The sequence below is a fragment of the Phodopus roborovskii genome, unplaced genomic scaffold (assembly GCF_943737965.1).
Source record: "Phodopus roborovskii unplaced genomic scaffold, PHOROB, whole genome shotgun sequence".
NCBI lineage: Eukaryota > Metazoa > Chordata > Mammalia > Rodentia > Cricetidae > Phodopus > Phodopus roborovskii.
The window spans coordinates 10989144-11017063 of NW_026125059.1; the positions used below are offsets into that span (position 1 = coordinate 10989144).

Consider the following 27920-nt stretch of genomic DNA (forward strand, 5'->3'; position numbering starts at 1 on the left):
CGTCAGCGACACCGTCTGCGGCTGCGCCTACGCCTGCGCCTGCGCACTAGTGCCCGGGGAAGCTCAAGGGGGGTGAAGAAGGGGCCGGCCTTCGAGCGACAGCGACGCAAGATGGCAGCCACCACAGGCTCGGGTGAGCGGAGGCGCCGGGCGTGCTGGCGGAAGGGGCGCGGGGCTGGCTGGGCTGGGCCCGGGGCTAACACGGGCCATGGTGACCGGGCCGGGGCTCCGCGCTCTCCCCGCGACTGCTCTTGGCGGCGCGGCCCGGCCCGGGACGAGCAGGCGGCGGCCGGAAGCCCGGGCGGGGGCAGCGGGGCCGTGGGCGGTGCGGCCAAGCCGGAGGTTCCGCGGGCGCCTCCGGGGGGTGGGGGTGGGGGAGGCCGGCCGAGGGGCCGAGCGAGCCCGGGAACGCCCGGGCTAGGCCCCGCCGAGCCGGCCCCAGTGACGGGGAGCCGGGGATGCCCGGTGGGGGACGGGGGCGCAACCCTAGGGAGCACGGGAGGAGACGGAGCCTCGCGGGCCGCAGGCGAGGCCACTCCAGGGCCCCGCGCAAATTTGGGGTCGGGGCAGCGAGAGGGAGAGTCTCGTGGTGGTGGCTTCCTGGGGAGATCGGAGCATCTGCCCAGGCTGAGCCAGGGCGACCGCAGCGGGAGCAGGCCTGGGTTGTGGAGACCACGGTTTGCCCACATAGGTTTCAGAGGGCGCGCTGGGAACCGTGCGCGATGTGGGGTGGGCGCGAGCAGGTGCCTCGGGCGCCCTGCGGGGAGCCTGGTGGGGCGTCTCACCGGTGGGGAGACTGGGATGGGGTGCAGTCCCGAAGGTGTTTCTTTTAGCAAAGAAAAACCTCCTCTTCCTGCACCGGGCGGATGGAGGAAGTGCCTGTTTGGTTGGAGGCGGTCACTTCGGATAATTGGGGAAAATATACGACTTCAACTCAAACTCCCCCTGCTCTGGATGGGTGGGAGAAGAACACTGAAATGAGAACCCTTGGGTGACACGGATGGTCTGGCAAGGAGGGGGTGGTGCTTTTAGGGTAGAAGCTCTACCAGTATCTGGTGGACTAAGGAGCCTGCTGTGCCTCCAGCTGAGGGGAACCTGAAGGGTCTGCCTCAGGACTGACACCTTGCACTTGGTTGTCCCAGCGTGGGCCTCTGGCGGTCTAGAGATGGGGTAGGCATTGGTGAAGGGGACCCCCCGGGGTCTGGGGAGGCAGGAGTGGCTCTAAGAGTGAAGGATTCGCCAGAGACTGGGTGCCCCCTGTCGCTGAAGAGCTAGCTGCACCCTCAGGAGTCTGGTGGTGGAGGTGGGGCAAGGGGGAGGATGGGCCGCCAGCCTGGGTACTGGCGCCTTGAAGCTGTGTGAGGCCCCAACAGCAACAGTTAGGGGTGGGTTGGTTGGAGGGAAATTCTGGAAGAGTCATCTTTCCAAGACTCTTGCGGTATTTCAAGGAGCCCTCCTTGTTTGTGTTAGGCCTGGGAGTAAGGGATGAAGCAGAGAGGTTCTGCCTGCAGTGACCCAACGCACACTACTTGGGGTCTCCTAGAGAAGACTGCACAGAGCTGAGCTAGTTCATTCACCAACACAGCCATGGGCACTCCAGGAAGACCAAGGCAGAGCAGTGTCCCTGCCCAGCCTGGTAGTGCAGTACCTGGCAGCCAGTATGGGGCTGGCATTGCCACTTAGCCTGTAGTTACTTGAGACTGTCTCACGATCTGGTTTGACAGCCACTTGTAACTTCTGAGACCCTGCCAATGCTTTGTAAGTAAGAGGAAGGAAGATACAAACAGCAGCAGCTGGGGTGTGTGTGTGTATGCGCGTGTGTGCCTGCCTGCCTGCCTGCCTGCCTGCGTGCTGGAGTCCCAGGGCTTGGGCTGGAATGTGGCTCAGTATAGAGTGTTCATCTCGTATATTGGAGGTCCTGGGTTCCATCCCTGGCACCACAAAATGAAGCGAGGTCACCTAGCATGGTCAGATGTCGTAGGGCAGGCTTTGAGGTACAGTAAGGGCTTCCCACAGCTCCTGTCTGACCCACAGATGGTTACTGGGACCTGTTGTGTCCTATTATGTGCAGCAAAGGAGGTAGAAGCAACACTGTCCTTGAGTTTCATTCAAACCAGACAGAAGGCCATTCAGGGTGTAAATAAAGTGACTCTAAAAAGCAGGAACTAATTGCTGTGAAGAAACTGGTATGCTGTGATGGGGGAGTCTGGAGAGATAGGGAAGGACTCTATGCAGTGGCCTGTAGTGGGGCTGACTCCATAGTATTAAAAGGCACGGGGTCAGCAGGGTGGTGGTGGCACACACCTTTAATCCCAGCACTTGGGAGGCAGAGGCACGCTGATCTCTGAGTTCCAGGCTAGCCTGGTATACACACAGAGTTCAGGACAGGGTCCAAAGCTACAGAGGAACCCTGTCTAGGGAAGAAAAAAAAAAATACATGGGGCCAGTGAGATGGTTCAGCAGGTAAAGGTCCTTGCTGAGCCTTGGGCCCTGAGTTTGATCTCCAGGACCCACATTGTTCCAGGAAAGAGCCAACTTCTACAAGTTGCCCTCTGACCTCCATAGGTTCCCCTAACCCCAATAAATAAATGTCAGGGGAAACAATGTCAGGCCTTGGCCATGGGTTGGAGAGAAATGGCTGGGTTTTAGTAAGTGTGAAGGAAAGCCATGCAACATGTGTCTGGTATGAAGCAGGTGTTCAGTGCATGCTGAATGAATGAATGCCTTGAAGAGAAGGAATGATGAGGTCTGAATTGTGTCCCAAGGCATCAAGAGCTTTGAAGTGTTCAGAGTAGAAACAACAAAAAAAAAAAAAAAAAAAAAAAAAAAAAAAACTTGAAAAGAGCTGGCAGAGGCCAGCCTGGTCTACAGAGCTAGTTCCAGAACAGGCTCCACAGCCACACAGAGAAACCCTGTCTTGAAAAACAAAACAAATGAGTAGAAGCAGGACCGTAACTAGTTAGCCCTCGGTGCTTAGCCTCTGCTCCCCTCTACACCCTTCAGGGGTTGTCAGGCCCGAGTCCACCTTCAGACCGAGCCTTTTCATTAGTCTGTGCCCTGGTTGCCAGGAAACTACTGTGTAGCCTTGGAGTTCTTAGAAGGGTTGAGCTCAGGTTTTTGGTCACTGCTGGCACCTTCCCACATTGTTTGCTGCTGCTATCACAGCGCTGAGACAGCGCACTAGAAACCCTCGAGATGTCTGCAGTGACAGGCAACTTCTCCCCTATGTTTCCAGGACTACAGGGTGTCACACAGTGGCCCTTGGCTGCCAGGTTCGTCCTCATCCAGCAGCTTACATGCTGGGCTGCCCTGGCCCGACAGTTAACCAGACACCAATGCCAGAGTGACAAGCCCTGGCAGGGTGCCACCGTAAATACGCGTGCAGAGGTGTGGCCTCATGCACACATCCAGCTTCTAGAAATGTCACTGTCTGGACAGTAGAGATTGTAGTCTTTCCTTCCATTCAAGGGTGTCCCCAGACAGCTGGAGATGGGAGAGGAGCCCCAATTCCCATGGGTCACTGAGCCATCTCAGGTACAACCAAGTACCTTTTCTCCTGCATGGCTGCCCTCAGGATAGCTGCGCCCTGTGCTCTGCCTGAGAAACAAGCCTGCCCCACAGTGGGGCCTGCTTGGTGACCCAGTCCAGGTAGGAGTTCTTCTTCCTTTCTTTTTGATGTTATTTTGTGTTGTCATTTTAAGGATCTCAGGTTGGTCTTCAACCACTGTGCAGTTGAAGATGACCTCAACACACCCCAATCCTCCTGCCTCCATCTCCAAAGTGCTGGGAGCATAGGTTATGCTGCCAGCTACCACTGTATCAAGAATTTCCACATGAGTGCTAGCAAGGTTAAGAGCACTTACTGCTCTTCACAGGACCACAGCTGTTCTCAACACCCATGACAGGCAGCTCACAGCTGCCTCTGACTCCACCTTCCCAGGATCCAGTGTACCTCTTGGCCCATGGACATTTGCACACATGTGTTATATACACAGACACATACATATAGAGAAAACAAAGGCAAATCTTTAGAAGAGAATTGCCAAGTGAGTTTTCATGGAGCTTTTGCACAGCCTTCAGTTTGACTTCCTAGCATCAAAAAAATCACATCAGATTTCCTCTATCTCCACCTTCTCCTTCTCTTACGCTCTGTCCTGAGTTGAAACTACAGAAGTTTGATGACTGTGGAATAAATACAACTTAGGAGTCCTCAGCTTAATCTTGAAAGGCCATAGCACCACCTAGAGCAGTGTGTTGGATGAGATGATCCTCCCCTCTACCCAGAGAGGATCTCACTATGCAGTCTTGGCTGTCCTGGAACTCACTCTGTAGACCATGCTGCCCTCAAACTCAGAGATTCTCCTGCCTCTGCCTCCCAGGCGGTGGGGCTAAAGGTATACACCACCATGAGGTCTATCTTTAAGAAAGTTGTTGCATGGACTTTACCCTCAATAATCCACACCTGCTAAGCTGGTGTGCCACACAGAGTAGATAGATCCTTGTCCTCATCTCTGTGCCAGTCTGCAGGCTTCTTGATTTTGTTGGGATTTGGGATGTTTTGTTTTTGGTTGTTTCCCGACAGCATCTCTCTAAGTGGCCTATAGTGTTCTCAAACTTGAGCAGTCCTTCCTGAGCCTGTGATTACAGCTGTGCACTACATGCCTGGCTCTAAGACTTGAATTTGCACTTGGAGGACTTGCTGGGTGTCAGGTTCTGGCTTGAGCACACCCTCTCACTGTGCCAGACCTGTTAAGGCAGATACCTCTTGGGATGGTGAGGAAATGGAGATGGGGTGACAGCAGGTATTCAGTAAGCACTGTGGACTGTTGTAATGTCTGACAGGGTGATACAGAGGTGTAGAATCCACAGTGGGACTGTCCCCTGTCCCTGAAGGAAGGCACTTAGAATTCAGTGACTCCTTCCTGAATTGGACTTGTGACTCATTCATGGCCTCTACCCTATCAGTGAAAATCTGACCTTTGACTTGGTTCTAAGCCACCAACAGTCTACTGTCCAGTCACACTAGGCTGTAAAGATTGATAGATTATGAGGGCTGAAGAGATGGCTCAGTGGTTAAGAGCACTGGTTGCTCCTGAAGAAGACCCAGCTTGGGTTCCCAGCACCCACAACCATCTGTGACTCCAGTTCCAGGAGATCCAATACCCTCTTTGATTTCTTAGGGCACCAGACACTCACATGGTGCAATTACATATATACTGGCAAAATACAGTAAATCTTAAAAAGCAAATAGCAGTCTTCCATGGAGTCTTTGCTAGATTTGTTTACCAGAGTCTAGAGGCCTGTTACATGGCCATGCTACCCTCAGAGACTAGTCTTGGAATTCCCAGAGGACATCCCAGGCCAGATGTCAAGTTGACTGGCTATCAGAACAAAAATCATCACTTTTTCCGCTATCCAGTTTCAGTAAGACTGTCTCCCTGGGCACCTTCCAGGCTTTGTCACTTCCTGAGGCTAGAGCAGCACTCTGGTCCTAGTGCAAGCGGTTTTCCTTGAATAGACATCTAAACCATAGCCAGCAATCAGCTGATCTCTCAGGACACAGACGTCTACCTGTGAGCTGGGTGGTGGTGGCACACACCTTTAATTCCAGCACTTAGGAGGCATAGGCAGATGGATCTCTAAGTTTGAAATCAGTCTGGTCTACAAGTGAGTTTCAGGACAGCCAGGGGTGATATACAGGGAAACCCTGTCTCAAAAAGTCAAGAAATTCAATTAAAAACAAAACAACTGGGCAGGACGTACAGGCTGCCAGAACCATGGCTTTGTGGTCCCCTGTTTTCCAAAGATGTTTGTATCATAATTTTGTTTATTTATTATTTTTGAGGCATCTTACTCTAGTTTAGGCTGGCCTGGAACTTGTGGCGGTCCTGCATCTGCCTCTTTAGTGCTGCACTTAATATGTGAGCCACTGCATGAGGCTTCCAAAAGATATTTTTAATTTTGAGACACAGTTTCACTGTGCAGTTCTAGCTGACCTCAAACTCAGAGATCACTGCCTTTGCCTCTCAAGTGCTGGGGTTAAATCCATGTCTTTGTTGCCTTGGCTGGCCTGTGTAGACCAGGCTGGCCTAAACTCCTAGAGATCTGCCTGCCTCACCTGGGAGTTTTGTGTATTTGTTTTTGAGGCTGTATCTCGTGATCTTAGACTAACTTGATTAGTAAAGGAGAGAATGGCCACAGATTCCTGGACCTCTGCCTCTACCTCCCAAACACTAGCATTACAAGGCACACACTGCTACCCTTGGGTTTGTGATGGTGCCAGATTCTGAATTCATGTATGTCCTCATGCTTGCACAGCAAGCATGTCATCAACTGAGCTGCTCTCCCTTCTGCCTCTGTGACATTCTGTTTGCTTTAGCGATAGGATCATGCAGTGTAGCCATGGCTGGTCTCAATCTCACAGTCTCCCTCCCTCAGCTTCCTGGGGGCTGCAATTGCAGGTTTGTGCATACATAGCCCAGAATCCTTTCCCCAAGATTTAGCTTGTTTCTGTGCTTCGAATTACTGTGTTCAGAGTTTCCCTGGGACACCTTGTAAAACTACCAAACAGTCATGCTTTTTCAACTCGCATGTCATATTTTTTCCTTCTTAGGAGGGGTGGCATGTGTTGTGGCTACTTTTGGAGGCCAGCAGACAACTTAGTGGGAGTTGGTTCTCCACTTCGGCCATGTCGGTTTCAGGGACAGGGTCAGGCTTGGTGACAGTGCCTTCACCCTCGGAGCCATATTGCTGGCACCTAGATTTCAGTTGTTTTTGTTTTTATTTCTTACTACATTCATTTGCTTTGTGTGGTTACATGTGCCACATCACAGGGTTGGGGGCCAGCATTCACATGGGTTGACTCAAGCTGTGTGTGATCCGGTGAACTCAGGCAGTCAGACCGAGCACCTTGCCAGTCCCTGGATTTCACTTCTTACCATAACCGTACATCTGATTTTGACCCATTTCTGTACTTGAAATCATTCCCTGGGGTTCTGGGACTGAGGTGCCCTCAGGCCACGTAGATTTCAGAACTTTGAGATTACCTCAGCCTTAGCTGCATTAGCTTCCTGTGCAGTTTCTAAAGGCCTGGGACACTCGTAACACACATCTCTGAGTCTTACTCTGAGGAGCCTTCCTAGGGATTGGGGCATTGTCATCTGGGTGCACTGCTTGAAGGTGCTCAGGCTCAGCACAGGAAAGAGCCTTTTCTCTAATGAGGTTTGGTGAGGAGCCAGTTCACCTTAGTATATAAAAAAGAATAAGCAAAGTCTAGTGGCACAGACCAATAAACCAACCCAGCTACTGCAGAGACAAAGGCAGGAAGATCAGAAGTTGAAGGCTGGCCTCAACTATAGAGGCAGTTCAAGGCCAGCTTGCATACTTACTGAGATACTGTCTCAAAAGAGGTGAAATGAGGGTTGGAGATAATATAGCATAGTAATAGAGTAATTGGCTGACATGTGCCAGACCCTGTGTGTTCAATCCCCAGGACCCCTCCCTCCAAAAGTACGTTTCCCCCAGCTTCCTAGGTTCCTTGGGGTGGGGGGGTTGTTGGAACCATCTGTGGCGCACACCTTTAATCCTAGCACTGCTGAGGCAGAGGCAGGTAGATCTCTTTGAGTTCAGGCGAGCCTGGTCTACAGAGTGAGTTCAGGGCAACCAGGGCTATATAAGAGACTGTGTCTCAAAATTTAAATACCTGGGCCAGGTGTGGTAGCATGTGCTACCCCACACTAGGGAGACAGGAGCAGGTAAATCTCTGAATTTGAAGCTAGCCTGGTCTGTATAACAAGTTTCGGGCCAGCCAGAGCTACAAGTTAGGCTGGGGACTGGGAGTGGATTGCAGAGGAAGGACTCTTGGCTGCCAAGACTGACAACCCGAGTTCGATCGCAGGACCACATGGCAGAGAGAACTGATTCCTGGTGCTACCCCCAAGCTCCACATGCCAGCTGTGGCTCATCCAAACATAATATGCATACAAAAAAGTAAGTGAAATGTTTTACATCTTATGTAAAAACCCTCTGAGAGACTCAATGGATAAAGGTTCCTACCACGAAAATTCTTGGTGAACTGAATTTAATCCTTGGGATCTACGAGGTGGAAGAAGAGAACTGACTCCTGAAAGTTGTCCTCTGACCTCAAGTGCATCATGATGCACGCAAAATAAGTAAAATGCTATCGAAAGACAAAACTCTGAGGTGGGGCCAGCAAGGTGGCTCTGTAGATAAGGCATTTGCTGGCCAACCCTGGAGACTTGAGTTCCAACTCCAAAGCCATTAAAAGGAAGGAGAGAATCGTGTTCACAAAGTTGTCTTCTGACTGACACGCACATAATAAATTTAAGACACTCAGATACTTCAGTTGTATGTCGCCATCCAGTGCTCTGGTTGAGGTCAGCCTAGAGTTGCCAGTGTGACCAGATGACTGTGCTGTTCCTCCAGGAAGCAGTTGTTGAGCACCATCCTGTGCCAAACAGCAGGGGAGGGGCAGGTTGACTGAGTCACAGCTCTGGTCTGAAGGTGCGAAGATGGAGTGAGATAGTAAAAAACAAAGCAGAAATAGAAAGTACTGTGGGGCAGGACTGATAGATAGGTCTGGGTGGGCTACAGGCTTCTACAAGTCTCTGGAGTTAGAAGATTGACAGCTCTGTGTTTGTTCTGTTTGCATATGGCATGGAATTCTGCTTAATTTAAAATCCATACTTAGCCTTTTGATAAGATTCTTAAGCCAAGCATGGTGGGCACACCACCTGTAATGCTAGGACTTGTTTGTGGAGGCAGGTGGATCATTACAGAGCTACCTCAAACCAGCCTGGGCTGTGGGAGACCCTGCCTTCACACTCCTCCCCACCCCCCAAATAATAATTAGGATCCCTTTTAATGGTTCTGTGAGTATTTCATGGGTGTGTTTTCAGAAATCTGGTAAAATTTTGTGACTCTGAGGGCTTGTCAGCACACATCGCATATTTGCTGGATAAGACAGTGAGCAAAACAGACTGGCTTGAGTGCCCTGCAGCGTGTGCTCAGATGCATGAAGTGTCCGGTCAGCTTGCAGTTGCTGAGCAAGAGGCCATAGTGAGCACAAAGGCTAGCAGAAGGCAAGGCTTCCCCAGAAGCCTGAAGAGCCGCTGCTGTAGTGGCCTAGAACAGACAGGGTCCCCAGCAGTCACCAGTGAAGACCATACTAAGATGGAAAGAGCCAGGAGACCATTTAGTTTGGGGGAGTGCTCAGGTTCTGTTGGAAGGGTTAGAGGTGCTGGGGCCTGTTGGCAGGTGTCTAGGAGGGAGAGCGTTGGCATGGAAACGGACTATGGCTCATGTGGAAGCACTTGAGCAGAACTCGGGGACTGGATTAGGAGGCAGTATATCAAGGAGAGAGCTAGGAACCCTGGGGCATGGAACTGACTAACATCTGTCCAGATGTGAATGGCCAGGTGGAAGGCCCAGATAGAGCCACAGATGAGACTCCTGCATGGCACAGATGGCCTTTTAGGGTTGTGAACCTGCTGAATTGGGGAGGGCATGGGCCAGGAGGGGCTTGTTTTGCTTTGGTGTTTGGAAAATGGTACACTGTACTGGTGAGAGGGTGCCACATCAAGGTGGCCATGTGCTAGGTGTCATCCCCACAGAGCTTCCTGGGCTCACTCCTTCTGTAGAGGTCAGCATATTATAACCCAGCTGTACTGGGTGAGGGAAAGTGCTCAGCTCACAGCAGGACTAGTGTTGAGTAAACCAACTGCACACATGTGCGCATTCCACTCTGGCCTACATGCCAGAAGAGGAGGGCATCAGATCCCACTATAAATGTTTGTGAGCCACCATGTGGGAATTGAACTCAGGACCTCTGGAAGGGTAGCCAGTGTTCTTAACCGATGAGATAGCTCTCCAGTCCCACCCACACACTCTTACTGAGCTCAGCTCCTGCAGAAAGGGTGCCGCTCCTGTGGCTCTCATTAGTGACAGTGTGGGTGGCACTCTGATCTGCCCCTTTAAAGAGCAGCCCATGCTGCTCTCTGTTCCTGGTTCTGCCTCCGGGGTGCCTGGTAGCTTCACTGGAACTCAGTGCTTACCTGGCACGTGCAGCTGTCATACACATTCTGCACACTTACCTTTTACTGTTCAATCCTGGGGGAGAGGGTGTCTCCCTTTGTAGTCCAGGCAGGTGCCACGAAGCCTGTCTTCTGGTACTGAGAGTGAAACCCAGGGTGTCATAGGCTGTATGATACTGTTCACTGAACTGTGTGTGTCCTCAGTCCACTTTCTGTTATTGAGCATTTTGAGATGGGCCCACTAGCTGCCCAGCTAGCCCTTGAACTTCCCAAGCCTTCAGCTTCAGCCTCAACCTCCTGAGCACATGGGTTGCAGGCCTGGGTTGTCATACCAGCTTTGGTTTCCAGCAAGCATGTATCTGAATGAAGCCTGTTAAGTCTAAGGTGAGGGGGTGGAAGTACTGTCCCTTTAGTACCTAGGAGTGACACCACACATAAAGTGCTTGTGCACATGCACACGCCCCACCACTGCCACCCCACTGTGGTGCAGATTACCTGCTGGCTCAGTCCGGCATTCCTCCTTACCACCTGCCAGGCCTTCAGGAAGTTGGAGACCTGTGTTTGTTACTTCCTCTTGTGGCAGAGTCAGTCCAAAGCTGGGCCATACCTTCTGCCTCATCTGGAACACTGGTCAGAGACTCAGTTTACCTTTTCTCTGCTTCTCCTTGGAGCCACACATTACCTCATTTCAGAGCCTGTCAGGGGTGGTGGTTAGGAAAGCTGTCTGGCGGTAGATCCTGTTGTCAGGGTTTCCTCTTGTTGGCTGCAATTGAACATTGATGTTCTTTTTATAGTGAGATTCCATGTTCTCTCCTGCTTCCCATGTTGCCTGTCATGATGCTGCTAGACACAGTTCCCATACTGAATGAGGGTAGGTACCCATTGCGTTGTTGGATCGTTTTTGGGACCAAGTCTTGCTGTGTAGTCCTGGCTGACTGGAACTTGCTATATAGACCAGGCTGGTCTTGAACTCACAGAGAACCACCTGCCTCTGCTTCAGGAGTGCTGTGATTGAAGGTGTGTGCCACCCCCCCCCCCCATATTTTGTTGATAATTTATGTAAGGGATTCTGTTTGTTTGAGACAGGGTCTTGAGTATCTGGAGTGGCCTTCTGCTCTCTATGTAGCTGAGGGTGACTTTGGACTTTTGGTTCAGAGTACGTGGGTGGCAGGTATTAGCCACTTCACTTGACTGGACAAAGGTGAAGAGCCTAGACAGCTCTCCCCTGCAGCCCTTGAGTCAGTGAGTTTGACACATCAAATGCCATGGAAAGCACAGGAGTTCAGTGCATCCTCAGAGAGACTAAGTGAACTGTCCTGTGGACCTGACTCCTGATTTCAGCCAGCTGTTACCATTCTCTTTTGAGACAGGGTTTCTCTGTGGCTTTGGAGGCTGTCCTGGAACTAGCTCTTGTAAGACCAGGCTGTCCTCAAACTCACAGAGATCCACCTGCCTCTGCCTCCAGAGTACTGGGACCAAAGGCATGCGCCACCACCGCCCAGCTTGTTACTATTCTTTTAATGAAGACTTATATGTGAATTAAAACTTGTTTAGAAAATAAGTGAGCTGTAGTTGGACATGATGGCACACGCTGTCTTAATCCCAGGAGAGACAGGCAGATCTTTGTGAGTACAAGGCCAGCTGTGAGTAAAGGTCTACATAGTGAGTTCTAGGATAGCCAGGACTATGTAGAAGACAAAAGAACAAAAAGAAAGAAAGAAAAAAGAAAAGGGAGAAAATGAAGTGGGAAGTAACATGCTAGCCAGGAAGAGTGATGCAGGCCTGTCATCCGCTACTCTAGCAGCTGAGGCTGGAGGATCAGAAGTTTGCCCATCCTCGGCTATATGGTGAGTTTGAGATCAGCTCGGGTTGCAGCAAACTGTCTCGGAAGAAAAGGAAAGACTTGGTTGGATACTGTGGGCCTCGTCTGAGGGGGTGGGGATATCAGGGACTGATGGTGTACTTGTGGTATACATGTGTGGGCATTCTTCCTGCCATGACATGAGTGCAGAGGACAGCTTGTGGGAGTCATTTCCCTCCTTCCACCACGTGGGTCCCAGAGATAGGCTGAGACCCTGGCTTGGTGGCAAGCACCTGTAAGTACTGAGCCAGCTTACTGGTCCCCAGCCTGCAGAAGAAAATAGCGGATTACTGAGATCCACTGTCATAGAACTGAGTCCCCAGAGAAGGTGAAGGAGTCTGTCTTGGGGCTGTCTGAAGGAAGTCTTCTACAGAGACTAGGGAGTGCAAAGGCCAGGTGGGGGGACCTTGCTAGGAGTGCATTGGGCACACATGTACTAACAGAATGTGCTCACTGTGTACACACCATAGTTCCAGCTGAGGAAGCTCAGTCAGGAAGATAATGCACTTCTGGGCCATAACTCCAGAAGGAAGGAGGGAATCGTGTGCAGTCTTTTATCTACAGGTGCTAACATCATCTCAGTCTGCATCCTTCCCAGCTTTCTTTGAGTTATCTCCTACTATCTGAACTGCTATAATAAAATACCCAAGTAAATTTTACTTCTCTGGAGACAGGAAGTCCAAAACAAGCCCTCTCATGTCTTCTTAGGCTCCTTCCTTTTGCTTGCATGTTGATTCCTGCTTGTTTCCCTAGGGTCTTTCTGTATCCTAATGTCCTTTTAGGGAGTCGATAGGTTGGTTTAGGGTCCCAAGCTGACACCTTCTGAGTTCATTCTTTTGCTTTTGCTGTACTAGGGTTGAAACTCAAGGCCTCATGCCCGGTAGGTGGGTACTGTTGCTGAGTTGGGCCTGGCCCACAGATTGTCCACTAGTAAAGCCCTCAGATAGGCATGGTCATGGCTCTTGGATCATTCCTTCCATCCTGCTGTTGTGGACTTAGGTGACAGCCTGGAATGATATGGGATCATTTGTTTCACAGCCAAGTTGTATCATTAAACATTTAAATTTAGGGCTGGGACTAGGAGGAGGCTCAGTGGTTAAGAGTATGTACTGCTCCCAGCGCTGGACATGGGGCCCACAACCAGCTGAACTCCAGCTCCAGGGGATCCCTCTTCTGGCCTCTGTTGGCGCCACATTCACATGTACAGACACACATATGTGTCGTTTTGGTTTTGGTTTTTTGAGGCAGGGTTTCTCTTCATAACTCTGACTGTCCTGGAGCTCGATCTGTAATTCAAACTGGCCTCAAATTGAGAGAGTGGTGGTAGTCTTGATTTTTTTTTATTACATTCAAGTGTGTGTCTGTGTGTACACATATATCAGAGGGCAGCCTGCATGAGTTGGTTCTCAGGGACCAAACCCAGTCTGCCAGTAAACACCTTTACGTGTTAAGCCATCTTCATAGCCCTTAATTTGGGCAGTGGTGGTGCACACTTTTAATCCCAGCACTCTGGAAGCAGAGGTAGGCGAATCTCTTTTGAGTTTGAGGCCAGCCTAGGCTACCTATGAAAACTGTCTCTAATAATAGTAATAATAGTAGTAGTTAGATTTACAGGAGCCAGAGCAGAGACTGGTATCTCTTTACAGCCTGGAGACACAGTCTCACAGTCATGAGCTCACCTGACTCCACCCCAGTGGTGGGCTCATAGGCACATACGCATGTTCACCCTTGCCCTTATTTCTCCATGAGTGTTGGGGGTTTAAACGCAGGTCCTCTTGCTTGCAGAGCAAGTGCTATTGCCATTGAGCTATCTCCCAACCCTCCCCTCCTTTTTTATTTAAACATAATTGTGTTGTTTGCTCTTTAAACTTCATGTTTGCTGTAGGACGTCACCAGTCAGCCGGTGCAACTGGCTCTCCTGAGTGTGACAAATTTCCCAAGCCAGTGAGTCAATTATGCTTTTAGTTTTTTTTTTTTTTTTTCCCCCTGTGTCGCCCTCCCCTCCCCCAAGGACCACATGTGCTGCTATTAATGTTTTCAGACAAATGGTTCTTTTGTTTGCACGCTTGTCCCTGGGGGTGACTCAGGTGATACTGCCTTGTAAGACTGAGGATCTGGTTTTGAGCCTCAGCACTCAAGTAGAAAGCCAGGTAGGCAGGCATACTCTGTGAGCTCAGTTTTTGGAGGTGGGGGCAGGATCCATGGGGTTCACTGTCCAGCCATTGTAGTCTTGTCAGTGAGCACCAGGACACTGAGAGATCCTGCCTCAAAAAAGGGGGGAAATGAGATAGATAAGATAGCTCCCAAGGAATGATAACCTAAGACTCATGCATGTACACACATACACATGTGCACAATTCATCTTTTAGACATGGTTTCCAGGATAGCCCTGGCTGTCCTAGAACTCGTTCTGTAGACCAGGCTGGCCTTGAACTCAGGTCCACATGCATCTGCCTCCCTCTTGAGTGCTGGGATTGAAGGTGTACACCAGCATTCCCAGCTTCAAACACAGTTTTTATGAAGGAACTTCAGTGTTGCTGTAAATGGGGGTTAGAGTAATGTTATTTACCCTAAATGAGTTCTGTGGTGCTGGAAATAGAAGGGAGTGGGTGCCTGCTGGGCAAGTGCTCTCCCACTGAGCTGCACCCCAGCAGTGAATAAGTTACTCTTTTTGGTGTTGACGGTGAGAATGGAACCCAGGGCCTTTCGGTTGCTATGCCCTGTACTGCTTCCTAGGCCAATAAGTCACTGTTAACAATAATTGTAGCACTGGAGGGTAAGGCACTCCATCACTGCCGAAATCATCTCATGTTCCATGAGCAAGTGTGCCCCAAATGCTCACACCAAACCTTTGGGTGCTAGAATTGACCTCTCACACCGCAGGCCACCTGGCAGAAACCCTGTCTGTAGGACCGTGCACTCCTTGCCACATGGCCACTGGCCCTTTCCGCATCCCCATAGCACTAGTGGTCTATTTGAATTGGGAGGACTCGGGTCATCTGAGATGTTCCCCAGGTGCCACGCTGTCAGAGCTCTTTTCCTGTGGCGTTGGCTTCCCCATTTCCTCTGCTGGATTGGCATCTGCATATTGCTCCTTGTCCCTAAGAAATGTCAGACCTGGGGACCTTGGGCCACCCTTCAGCTGAGATCTGTCACCCCCTATCTCTATACAGTTCACTTGTCTGTCCTATGCCTCCTTGGGATAGTGGGTTCCAGGAACAGGCACTGCTCTCTGCCTGTCTCCCAGCGCCTGAGGCATGGCTGCCACATTGGGGCAGGTGAGCTAGTGTTGCCCTGTGCCCTGACGTCCCAAGAGCCCTTCTGGTCTCCTGCGACGCTTTCCTCACTGTGCTACAGAGTGAGTGCTGGAGTCTGCTAGGTGAGGAGGCTCAGTGTTCATAGTGAGCATGTGGCTTGTGTAGAACCTGAGGTTTTTTCCTCAGGGAAAGTTGCAGAAGAGTCCAGGAGCGAGCTGTCAGCTGCCACTGCTGGCGTTCATGCCCCTAGCCTGAGCTCTGTGCAAGATACCATGCTTAACCCTTGAGTTGGCTCGAGGTTCAGGCCCAGTCAGATGCCTTGTGTGAACCTGGTAATGTTTGCGTGGAGAGCTTGCTAGGTTTTGGGACTGAAAAGTAAATCAGAACCAGCTGCCTCTTGTAGCATTTTTCACAAATGAGAGGAACCATGGCTTCCTGAATGGAGAAACCTTGAGAGCCTGATCTTGGCACCTCTGCTGAGAGCCACTTGTGGGGACAGCATTTCATGGGATACAATGCTTGTGCCTCTAAGGCCACTTGAGTATTCCTAGCCAAGAGCATCTCCAAGTCTCTGCAGCCTCCAAAATGTGCCATATCAGGACCAGGAGAAAGAAAGTTCTGTGTCCCAGGCTGCAGTTTGCATTTGGTGATGGCATTCCTCTCAGCCAGCTCTCAGACCCAAAGGAAGCAACATCTAGACTGGCAGTTGGGTGGAGTGTGTGGAAGGGCTGGGGTGGCTGAGCACCCCTCCCGATCCCCAGGGCTCGGTGTGTGCTGCTGGTGACACCGATGTGGGAGCTGCATGCATGCTGCCCTTGTGTTAAGACAGCGGTGATGAGCAGCCTGCTGTAGGCTTTCAACTTCCCTGGGCTTGCTAGCATCTTGAATTTCTTTCCATTTGTTTTAGGAGTAAAAGTCCCTCGAAATTTCCGACTGTTGGAAGAGCTGGAAGAAGGCCAGAAAGGAGTAGGCGACGGCACAGTTAGCTGGGGTCTAGAGGACGACGAAGACATGACACTTACGAGATGGACAGGGATGATAATTGGGCCTCCAAGAGTAAGCACGACACTATGATGTGACTGTCATTGTCTTAAGTTCACTGTGCCTCCTTTTAAAGCAATGGTAGCCTTGTTGGCAAACATTCACCAATGGTGTTTTCTGAAATGTGGCTGATTTTTCTCTGGCCATTTTCTGTTTATACATTTGAGCCTCTCTGGTAAGGTCTAACCCTGTTGGGTGTGTGAATTTACATGACAGTGTAGACAGTGGCCTTTGAGCTTGTCGATCCCCAGGCTGGAGTTCAGAGCAGCTCTGAGCACCTGGGCTGCCAGCAATACTCTGGAGCAGCACCACTACTGTGCAGCCGGGCTGAGCCTCTGTACTGCTTGTCACTGAGCACAGGTTCTGTTTCGGCCTGTCAGCTCTGCTGGGTCCACTCTGGTTTGTGAGGCCCTGGCCAATTGTGTTTGAGGGTACAGAGTTATCACCACCACCCCCGAAATGTATTTAGTGTTCACAAGGTTGTTGTTAGGTCCTCCTTTGTCACCACATTCCAGATCACAGGTGGGGAAGCTGTCCCAGGAGTGAAGTCACCTGCCCAGTCACAGCTGGCCACTCCCAGCCTAGTCTGTTTGCCAAGCCTGTGCTCCTCCTGCCCACTAGGCTGCAGCGGCATGCTTCCAAACGCTTCCACTGGAGAAATTGAGTTTGCATTGGTCAGCACTAGGGTGGTGGATGTTTACTACTTGCTACACATGAGAATCTGGGAGAAGGAAAGACCCTAGAATGGGACACTCCTGCCTTGAGCCCTGGGAGGTGTGGCCTGCATGTGACTAGACCTGTCTAGTGTGCTTGTGCCTAAAGGTGACAGCTTTCTTCCTTTTCAGCTTGAGCAAGGTGCTACCTGTGCACTTTGGAGATAGGACTCCAGTTGTGGTCCTGCCTCAGGCATTCATATACTTGAAGTTCATCTTAGAGGGTCTTTGACATTATGGGGGAACGACCAAACTTGCATTGTACTGTTGCTTCCTAAGTCACTTTCACAATTCTGATGCTGGGTCCAGAGAGTTCGTGTGTGCGATCTGGTTGAGCCCATTTCCCTTCTCCCCACGGCAGCAACTTACTGACTCTGCAGAATACTGGGGATGCGCGTGTAGATGGCTCTGCAGATCATGTTTTTACCAAGAGGGTCCAGCTTCCGGAGAGTCCTCCCCAGAGCACCTGTTGCTCATGGTTCAGGGTCCGGCAGCTGCAGAGGCTGTGAGCCACTTCCCTGGCTCCCGGGCTCAGCAGGCTGAGACAGCATGTGCAGCTCAGAGCCACCACTGCTCTGGATGTAGAGGGCCATGGCTACAATTGCCTGGATCCTAGCGTGTGGTGGTAGAGGCAGGAGGATCGGTCATGGTGATCTTTACCAAATGGGGAATTTCAGGCCAGTCTGTATCCTTGATACTGTCTCAGAACAGGTGGATGGGCTGAAGATGGCTCAGAAGTTAAGAACACTGAAAATAATTCTGCTCTGCCTAAATGCAGGCTGGGTGTGGTACAGCATCCACCTGTAAACTAGGTGAGGCACCAATGCTGCAAGTTCAAGACAGCTTGGGCTATATACCAAGATCCTGTCTCTAACAGAAAAACTGCTTGGATTGTCCTGAGCTTGAGTTCACCCTTTTCTAAAGGGTGTGAAGCTGAAAGATGCTAGAACTCTGGGTACTTTCCATGTGCATGCTTGCAGTGTGGCCCAAGGGTTACAGATCCACCTTAGGGCCTCACAGAGACTGCACCAGAGTGATGGTGCAGACCTATAATCCCAGCTCATTTGAGTTTGAGGCAGGAGGATCACTATTGGTTGTAAGCCAGCCTGGGCTGCAAATCCAGACCCCATCTCAAAAATTGAACAGGATCTTGCTTGCAGACCAGGCTATCCTTAAACTTGGCGTCTTCCTGTCCCAGCCTCCCAAATGCTGGGACCTAGAGCTTTGTACAAGGCAGGCAGGTGCCTACCACTGGGCTGTATCTATTGGGCTTTCTTACTTTAATTATGTGTTGGGTGTACGTATGTGCATGTGTCTGCAGATATCCAGGGTAGCCAGAGGTGTTGGAGTCTCCTGGAACTGGACTTACAGGAGGCTGTGATATGCTGCCAGGGTTGCTGGGAACCAGATGGGTCCTCTGCAATAGTAGTATGGGTGCTTTGACATCTAAGCCACCTCTCTGGCCCCTGATCCTTGACTTTTGAGATATAGTTTGATAATGTAGTGCAAGCTGGCCACAGACTGAAGATTCTACTGCTTCTGTTTCTGATGTACTGAGATTACATGTTTGTCACCATGCTTGGTTTAGAGTGTGCTCATAATGTGTATAATCTGCAAGTATTTATTATTGACTTTTCTCAGTACTCTGACACGTACCTGACAAGGAGACTGCTGCGCATACTGTGTCCACAGGCAGGGAGAGAGCACTGAGAGTGGGTCCTCAGCAAGCGTCCTCCCTCTGGGGCTCAGTCTGAGATGATGCTGCAACATCCAGGGTAGCTACACTGACGAACAGCATCCAGTTAACAGGACCACCACAGTGTCTGTTACTTAACATCGTATTATTTTCATCACTGTAAAGAACTGTTGGTGATGACTTCCTCCCCCTCCCACCCTGAGCTGCAGGTAAAGCCCTGTGATGCTGATGCTGATGCTGCTGACTCCAAGGCATCAGTCTGTAGCAGAGCCCTAGAGCACCTGCAGTACTTTGTGCCTTTGCACTGCCAGGAGGAACCCGTTCTGGGTGTGCCTATTTAGTTTACCCACTCATTGGTCGTAGCATTGGGACTAACACTGCTGGCATGTGGTGGAAGTTTTTATGTTTTCAATTCTTTGGGGTATGTACCGAGGACTAGCATTACCAGATTAGGTGGCAGCTGTTCTCATCTGGGAAGCTGCCTGTCCTGCTGTCACCAACAAACACTCTCCTTCTCCTTCCTGGTCTGTTTTGGGTTTTTTGTTTGTTTGTTTGTTTGTTTGTTGTGGTTGGTTAGTTGGTTGGTTGGTTTTGGTTCATTTCGTTTGGTTTTGGTTTTTTATGTTTTATTCAAGACAGGATATCGCTATGTAGCCCTGGCTGTCCTGGAACTCATTCTGTAGACCAGGCTGGCCTCAAACTCAGATTCTCTTGCCTCTACCTCCCAAGTGCACCGAGCATGCACCATCACTGCTTGACTGGGAAGCATTGCTTTTTTTTTGTTTGTTTGGGTTTCTCTTTCTAACAGCCTCAAACTCAGGGATCCACCTGCCTCTGTCTCCTGGGTGCTGGGACTAAATGTGTGTACCACTACTATCCAGCCTGCTCTCCCATTCATTTGTTTGAATATTTATTTATTTGTTAATGTGTGGGTGTTCTTTCTGCATGTATGCCTGCAGGCCAGAAGAGGACATCAGATCCCATTATAGATGGCTATGAGCTGCCATGTGGTTACTGGGAATTGAACTCAGGACCTCTAGAAGAGCAACCAATGCTCTTATCCTCTGAGCCATCTCTCTGGCCCCTGTTTTTTAAAACCTATACCTTCATTGTTTGCTTTAGGAGACATTTTAGAATCTCTCTGCAGTGCAGATTGGCCTGGAATTTAGAACAATACTTCTGCCTCACCCTCCCAAACACTGAGGCATTGTCATAAGCTGCCACACGTAGCATCCCTGTAGTTTTGATTGACTTGGTTAAAAAGAAAGTCATAAAAGCAACTATTTCTAGGTCCCTGGTGTGAGTGATCTGCTCCATGATTGGCTTATAAGCATGTGCTCTGCAACTAAGAACCAACTTGGTGTTTTTGAATTGGGGTCTTGTTAGTCCAGGCTGATCTTGAACTCCTGAACTTCTGATTTTTTGATTCTCCTCCTGAGTGTTGGGGTTATGGGTGTGTACCATCGCACCTTGCTCTTGCTCTGACACAGTCATTTCTTTTTTAAAGTTAGGGTCTCACAAAACAAAAACCAAAAAAAAAAAAAAACCTAAGTCAGGGTCATGGGTCTCAGTCCCCGCTAGCCTGGAACTCGGTGTGTCAGTCACAGTGTGCCTGCCTCTGTCTCCTAGTGCTGAGACCTAAAGTGTGTGTTTATGGGACTGGAAAGAATGGCTCAGAGCTGGAGTGCTTCAGAGGACAAGGATTTCATCCCAGACCCCATGCCACTTCAGGCTGCCTGCAGGGCCACCTCAGGCCTCCCTGGCCTCTGGACACTGCACTCGTGTGCACAGATTTATGCATATACATAATAAAATCTACATGTATTTACCTATGTACGTACACGCCTGCATGAATGCATGACTGTGCATGTGCAGGTCAAGGGCCGCTCTGAAGTTTCTCCTGTCCTGTGGATCCCAGAGAAGTGAGCTCAGAGGTCCAGTGTCTTTTCCTGATGGCCATTGGCAGAGCATCTAAATAGAACCTTTTAGGGACTCAGCTCTTTGTATGGGCCCCCAGTGTGCCAGGCAGGTGCTGTTTAGCTGAGCTACAGATTCCTCTCTTACTTGTTTTTGATATATTGCCCTTGAACTCTGTAGCCCAGACAATGATGGAACGTAAATCATGATTTCAGTCACAGGTCTGGACCATCAGGCTCAGATTGCCAATTTATTTTTGCTGGGTTTGTTTGTTTGTTTGTTTTAATGTATTTGGTTTTTGTTTTGTTTTGAGGCATGGTCTCACTTTAGTATTTACAGCAATTCCCTTGCCTCTGCCTGCTGAGTGCTAGGGTTAAAAGCTTGAGTCCCTGAGGCACGCCTTTAATTCTCTGTACTTGGGAGGCAGAGGCAGGAGGGTCTCTGAGTTCACGGCCAGCCTGGTCTACAGAGTGGGTTTCAGGATCGCTCCATAGCTAATGTAAAATGTGCAAAGTAAATGTAAAGGTGTGCATTGTGTGACCCGCAGATCTGCTAGGAACTGGCTGTGGAGAGCTGATGCAGAAGAGGCCAAGTCCCAGGACAGTCTGACTACACAGTGAGACCCTGCCTCAGGCTCCCAAGTGTGGGGGTGACCGTGTAAGCCACTATACCCAACCCCCCAGAAGGCTTACTTGTTTTTGTTATGAGGCTGTCTTGCTATGTATCCCAGGCTGGTCTTCATCCTACCTACTATTTCTGCCCTCTAAATGATGGACTCATTAGGAGGCACCATCAGACTTGGCTGGGTACTGTGTTAGATAGAAAAGGATCCCCCTTGCAGAGCTGTAGGTGTACATGGAGAGGAAACCCCCATCACTGCATTAGTGAAGCACATAGTTGTGTTGTGTTGTGTTGGTTTGCAATTTTCTTCTGAGCTGGGGATGGAAACCAACACCTGTATACATTAAGTAAGCTGCAAGCCCAGCTGCTGGCTTTCCGAGAGGGCCAGTTTTCTCTGTGTGTAGGTGCTCAGCCTGCATGTATGTGTATGTGCTGTATGCGTGTCTGGTCTACTGAGGGCATCATATCCAGCACCTGTATGGCAGTTCAGAATTGCTGGAGCTGAACCCGCGGTCTTCTGCAACAGCAACCAGTGCTTTTAGCTGTTCACTTGTTTGTTTGCTTTTTGAGGCAAGACCTCACTCTATAGCTCTTACATGGAACTTTGCACTTTGGCAATTTTGCCTTGGCTTCTCGTAGATGCCCCTGGGGGTTATGAGTCTTGATAGAGCCTCTTCTGGGAGCTGAGGGGTTAACTTGGAGAGACCTGTGATGCAAACCCACAAACTGGGGGCACTGCTCCACCTGGGCACCCAGATCCTGCAGCTAGGTTTTGGCTGACCATGCTGGCTAGGCGCTGGTTGGCACACTCCCTGTGTGGGGAGGAGAGGCTGAAGGTAGGAAGACCATGTTTGAGCACTGGCTTAGCTTGAGAATGGTTTGCGTATTCCTGTGGTGATTAACCTGAAGAACCTGGCTTCCTAGATGGGTTTTAAAAGGATCCCAAGACCAGTAGGTGTCACTGTTTGCATAGGAGCAACTGTGTGTGTGCAAGACTCCTAAGTAGAAGGGGGCACTGCTGCCTGGAAAGCGCTTATGAGAAGGGTGGCCCCTGGTCCAGGGCATGGCTCCCATAGGGGAGGTCATGGCGGTGTTATCTTTAGACATGGCCAGGTCTTCAGAGCCACGTGGTGGTTCCAGGCGGAATGAATGTTGGTGTTGCTTTACTGCTGAACTTTATAATCAGTGGTGCTGGTGTGGGTATTGGGCTTGCATGTGTTTCATGACGGAATGATTGGCTTTTAACTGGGTGGGCTTTTAACTGACAGGCTTGCATGGCGGGCACCTCTACCCACTGCACCATCTCCACAGCCCAGATTGGCCTCGAGGTCACTGTGTAGCTACAGATAACCTTGAACTCTTGGGGCTACAGGTGTGCGCCACCACACCCAGCCACCGTTGGTATTTCAGAGTTGATGCTGTCACTGGAGGTCTGGTGCGTCAGCTGCATGGTCTCCTTCACCCACTTGATGTCGGTGGCTCTAAGGGCAGGTGGCACACTGCAGGAGTAGTGACCTCGGGTTGGATGTGTTGACACTTAACACCCAAGCATCACTGACTTCATTGTTCTGTCCTTTGCTTATTTCTCCAAGACCAGGGCCCTCGGAGGCCAGTACCTCAGGGCCTTGCCTCCACCACAGGGGCCTCCCACTGGGGCCCCAGGGCGACAGCGCCTCAGCACGTAGACTTCGCGTAGCTCTTTGTAACTGACATCTCTGTACTTTTCCCCCACAGACAATTTATGAAAACCGAATATACAGCCTTAAAATAGAATGTGGACCTAAATATCCAGAAGCACCCCCATCTGTAAGATTTGTAACAAAAGTCAATATGAGCGGCGTGAGTAGTTCAAATGGAGTGGTAAGTCCCGTTCTGCCCACGATGCCCTGCTGAATTCGGGTGTGAGGCGGTGGCCCGAGATATGCTGGCTTATCCTCTGCAGGTTATCACTGTGTGTCTGTAGCATTGGGGCAGGGCTACTTGCATTGTGTCTTGTCACTCCTCTGAGCTCACTCCTGGAGTCCTGTACTGTCCCGGAGATAAGAGTGTTGAGTGCTTGTGACATCGTGAGGTGGAGATGCAGAGATGTGGCCTTCCCCACATCTTTACAAGTGCCTTGACCACTGCTGTGTGATATCTTTAATGCTGTTTGTTTGTTTTATGAGCATCTATGTCTTTGTGAAGGTGTCGGATCCCCCTGGAACTGGAATTACAGACAGTTGTGAACTGCCGTGTGGGTGCTGGGAATTGAACCCCTGTCCTGGAAGAGCAGCCAGTGCTCTCAACTGTTGAGCCATCTCTCCAGTCCGTTTGCTTATTTTTTTGAGAGAATCCTGTTCTGTGGCCGTGTCTAGCCTTGGAACTCCCTATGTAGCCCAGGCTGGTCTGTAGCCATGGCAGTCCGCTTCCTCGGTGCCTCGCTGGTGCCTTCCTTTTTAAGCACATTTTGACAACAGACCCTCTAATCCAGAGCGCTCCCAAGTCTCAGACTGAAGATCAGGACACTAAAGCACTTGAAGGTGGAGCTCACCATGCTGAAATTGCTCAGCTGCTCGGGTCTACAAAGCTTCCAAAATCTGAAACACTTGTGGTCCTGAGCACTGTGGCAGGCACTGCTCCACCTGTATTCCGTTTTCTACTCCTTGATGGGACCACCAGGCCTTTCCCTGAGAAGTCGGTGCCACAGCACTATTGCAGACTAGACCCCAGGCCTTACACGGGCTAGGGAGACCTGCCACGGAGCCATACCCCAGCCATTAATCCTGAATCCAGATTCTTGGGGCACCGTGGCCAACCTCTGTCTTTGAAGTCTTCAGAAGATGGGCCAGAGAACTAGAAATGAACTGCGTCAGCCACCAACTCCATGGTAACCCGAGAGACCCGGGCACCGTGGCTGCTCTTGCTGGCACTCCCACCTTTATCAGCCCCACCCTGGGTGTGTAGTGGAGAAAGGACAGGGCGTGAACACCCAGGTGCTGGTCCATCAGGACGGTCTGAGTTGGGCCAGGTTAGGTCTCCCCATGTGCCACGAGCTCCGTCCCTTCTTCCATGCTGGCCGGGAGGGTGGCTTGGCATGAGGTCTGTGTCGATGGGGCCATCTGGGCTCAGCAAATCGGCCTTGGGGAAGGCTTTGCTGTAGGGTAATCTGGGTGTTTGCCTCTCTGCAGGTGGATCCACGGGCCACGGCAGTGCTGGCAAAGTGGCAGAATTCCCACAGCATCAAAGTCATCCTGCAGGAGCTTCGGCGCCTGATGATGTCAAAAGAGAACATGAAGCTGCCGCAGCCGCCGGAAGGACAGTGTTACAGCAATTAGTCACCGAGGCCCCGGCCTCCCTCCCCAGTCCAACCTAAGTCTTCATTTTCCACAGTAGTGAATTTTCTAGATTCATCTTGTAGACCTCAAAGTACTGGAGAGGAAGCTCCACTTGGACTTCATCCTGAGACACTGTTCTGATACTAATTTCTTGTCCATTTGAAATACCTAAGTTGTGCTGTGTAACATCTGTCGGGTGTAACTGCTGGCTGCCTAGTTGAACTTCTGGGATCAAGAAGGTGTGTTGAAATCGGTTTCCTTTGGGAGCGGTGGGCACAGCTAACGCAACTGTGAACAGACACGTCACACAATCACCTGCTGCTGACACATGGCCTGGGTCTGCCTTTGCCCGCCCCGCCCTCCTGCCACAGCTGTGTGGTGGCCCTTAGAATAGATGGGAAGGCTTCAGGTAGCAGGCATGGGACTCCTGCTGGGCTTGGGGGTGCTTTGGCTTCACCCCTGCTTTCTTAAGTCTTAAGTGATGCCCCATCCAAGCCATTGCCCCCCCTTTCCGCTCCCCCACTCCCGCCCTTGGCCAAAGCTTAGATTGTAACCCTCCCCTCCCTCTGAAATTGGCCGTGGGTGAGGAATTCAGGGCTTCCCATCTCCCCACCTTTATCAAGGGGTGCTGCTCTCTCCCCTCCTCAACTCCCTTGTTGCCCATCACCACCCCACACTTGCTGTGGCCAGAAGCTGTGAGATGAGGTTGGAAAAGCCTGGCCTCCCTCTAGCTCTTGGCCACACATGCCACCAGCCTGGGAAGGGGTTCTGGGTCCTGGGCCCTGCTGGCACCATCAGCCAATGCACTTTGAGCTCAGGTCTCGAGGTAAACAGAGCAGTCAGTCACGGGCAGCAAACCTGCCAGCGCTCAGGGTCCTTGGTTGGGCCTAGAGACAGGCCGTGCGTAGGGTCCTCAGCGCACAGGGTACCGAGTCGGTTCCTTTTCTCATAATCGCTTTGCTTTTACGCACTGAAGTGGTTTGGACAGGGCTCCCTGGCCACCCACCAGGTCTGACATGGAGCCTGACAGCTGGAACAAAGGCCCCTGACCCTGTGGACTCAGGTTTCAGTGTTGCTGCTCCTCAGACCCTCATCAGGGACCTGGAGGAGCTTTGTGTCGCAAGTTTTCAGATCTTTTTAGATCGGTGGGCCTGGCCTTCTGGCTTGTTGCCACGTTCCCCACTCTGTTCAGGACCACTAATTGTTGAAATGTGGATGCATACCGAAATAAAGGCAATTTGTTGTGTTGCAAGGGTTTTTGGGTTTGGGGTTTTTTTGGGGGGGCATTAAGCATATGTGAACCCAGCTGTTGAAGCAGCAAAACTATCAGGTCTGAAAAGTGGCTGATGTGGCCGTTGATCTTTCTGGGGCAGACTATAGCTGTCCAGGCTAGGCATTGTGTAAGTCAAGTTTAACAGTGTTCCTTCCGTAAGCAGTGTGCTGTCAGTCATTGCCTGATTTTACTATAATAAACAAGTGTGCACTGATAACAGAGCAGGCTGTGCCCTTTTTCCGCCAGGCTTATTCAGCAAGAGGTTCAAATGCCTTAGATGCTCTGGAGACTGCATGTTGTCCAAAAGCAGGGCTTGACCCTTCTGTGAGAACATTCCAGCCAAGTCCAGGCTCTTCATCACTGTGCTTGAAGTAGAGGGAAGGGACAGATCCCTCAATACTTGGTGAGGTGCAAAGCCAGGCACGGTGGTGTTTGCCTGCTGGTACCCATCAGCATTCCCACAGGCCCACAGGGGCATCTGTGGGTGAGGTTTGCCCTTCATTTGAGAGACTGGTCAGAAGCAAGCAGTGGCCTGGGTTGGCCTGTGCACCAGTTTGTTCTGTCTCAAAAGATCTAGGGCCTCTGTTCATAGTGTAGTTCTGGCTGTCTCCAAACCCTGTAGACCAGGCTGGCTTTGAACTCTCAGATCTGCCTGCCTCTGCCTAAGGTGCTGGGATTAAAGGTGTCTGTGCACCACTACCAGCCAAAAAAAATTAGTTTTTTATTTGAGAGGTAGGGGCAACAGAGACCCAGAGGGGAAAAAGTAGCTGGGCATGGCTTTATACACCTGTAGTCCTTGTATTTAGGAATGGAGACAGGAGAATCAGGAGTTCAAAACCCACAGCTATGTATCCATTGGTGAGTCCACCATGCCTCAGTGGATGACCCTGTTTATATCCAGTGGATCACCTTTGGATGTGGAGGTGGTACTTGTAGGTAAAGGCTAAAAATGCCTCCCCTTGCTTAAGTACCTTCTCGTTCATTGGGAAGAGCCTGCACTGGCTGGATTTTCATAGCCAAAACTAAGGCTACTGATGTGTTGTCATAGCTGCACTATTGCAAACAAGAACTTTGATGTGGAAATTGGCAGCTTGTCCACATCTGTCCACTATGCAAGCAAGGAATGGGGGGACATGTCTGGCTGCCTTGACCCAGGAGCTGAACTTTATCCTGTGGACCTGCTGCCAGTGGAAACGCAGGCCAACCTGTAGCAGGATCAGAAATTCCTTTCTTGCTCTTAGCCAGTTAGGTGTCTGAAGCTGGCCACGGAGAAAGGCTGGGCCAGCCCCAACAGGTGACCCTCCAGAAGGCTCTGCCAGATCCCAGGTAGATGACTACCTTGCTCTCTGCACTTGGTGCCTGCCCAATGGGCCCCTGTCTAGTAAGCCCTCCTGTCCTTGCCCACGGTGGCCCTCGAGGAAGCAAGAGGTCGCTGACAAGTTCCTTCTGGCTTGGGACTGTCCTGCTTCCTCATCACTGCCAGTTAAGAGACTTGGGGCTCAGTCCTGGGGCCCTCCCCTCAGCAGAGCTCAGAGAAGAACCACATCTCTTTTGATTGGTGACGCCAGCTTGAGCCCACGGGACCTGGCTCTGGGCTGTGGGGTCCGAAGCTGCAGTGATAAGGGACACTACATAGAGACCCTCAAGCTGGAGCCAGCTTCGAAACTGCTGCTGTACCTATCATAGAGGGCGACACCAGAACTTGGCGTGGAAGCAAATTTTATGTTAAGTCTCCCAGCAGCCACAGTCAGTTAACCTACGTATGCACATGTGACAGTGGCCATGCCTGCAGCCTCTCTGCACAGGGCATCCACCAACCCAGGCCCTCCTGTGATGTTTGACGTGTGTCCTTCGGCTTCTTGGGAGCTGTGGTCTTAGGAGCTCCTTCAGGAACATTCTATGGCCCCAGGAGCCTGGGTGTTGGCATCTGTGTTCATAGGCTGCACAGGAAATTGACCCACAGTCTCTGGAAGCTGACCAAGGCACCATGAACGTGTAGCAGACACAGCTAAAATAACAAGTTTCATCATGACGTTATCACACAATTATGAATTATGTCTTGATCATGTGGACCCCCCGATTACGCTCACTATTGTGAGATAAGGTTTTATAGCCTAGGCTTTTGGGGGGGGTTGTTTTGGGTTTTTGTTTGTTTTATTTTGATTATTTTGGATT

The 27920-nt window shown here is 50.7% G+C and overlaps 1 protein-coding gene across 1 annotated transcript; it reads left to right on the forward strand.

The window, feature by feature from the left end:
• Ube2v1 (ubiquitin conjugating enzyme E2 V1) lies at nt 1-25724 on the forward strand. The gene is made up of 4 exons (XM_051185899.1): nt 1-133; nt 16078-16226; nt 22893-23018; nt 24326-25724. Exons 1-4 carry the CDS (start codon nt 112-114, stop codon nt 24470-24472), a joined length of 444 nt encoding a protein of 147 aa, XP_051041856.1. The 5' UTR covers nt 1-111; the 3' UTR covers nt 24473-25724.
• The last annotated feature ends 2196 nt before the right edge of the window (nt 25725-27920 follow it).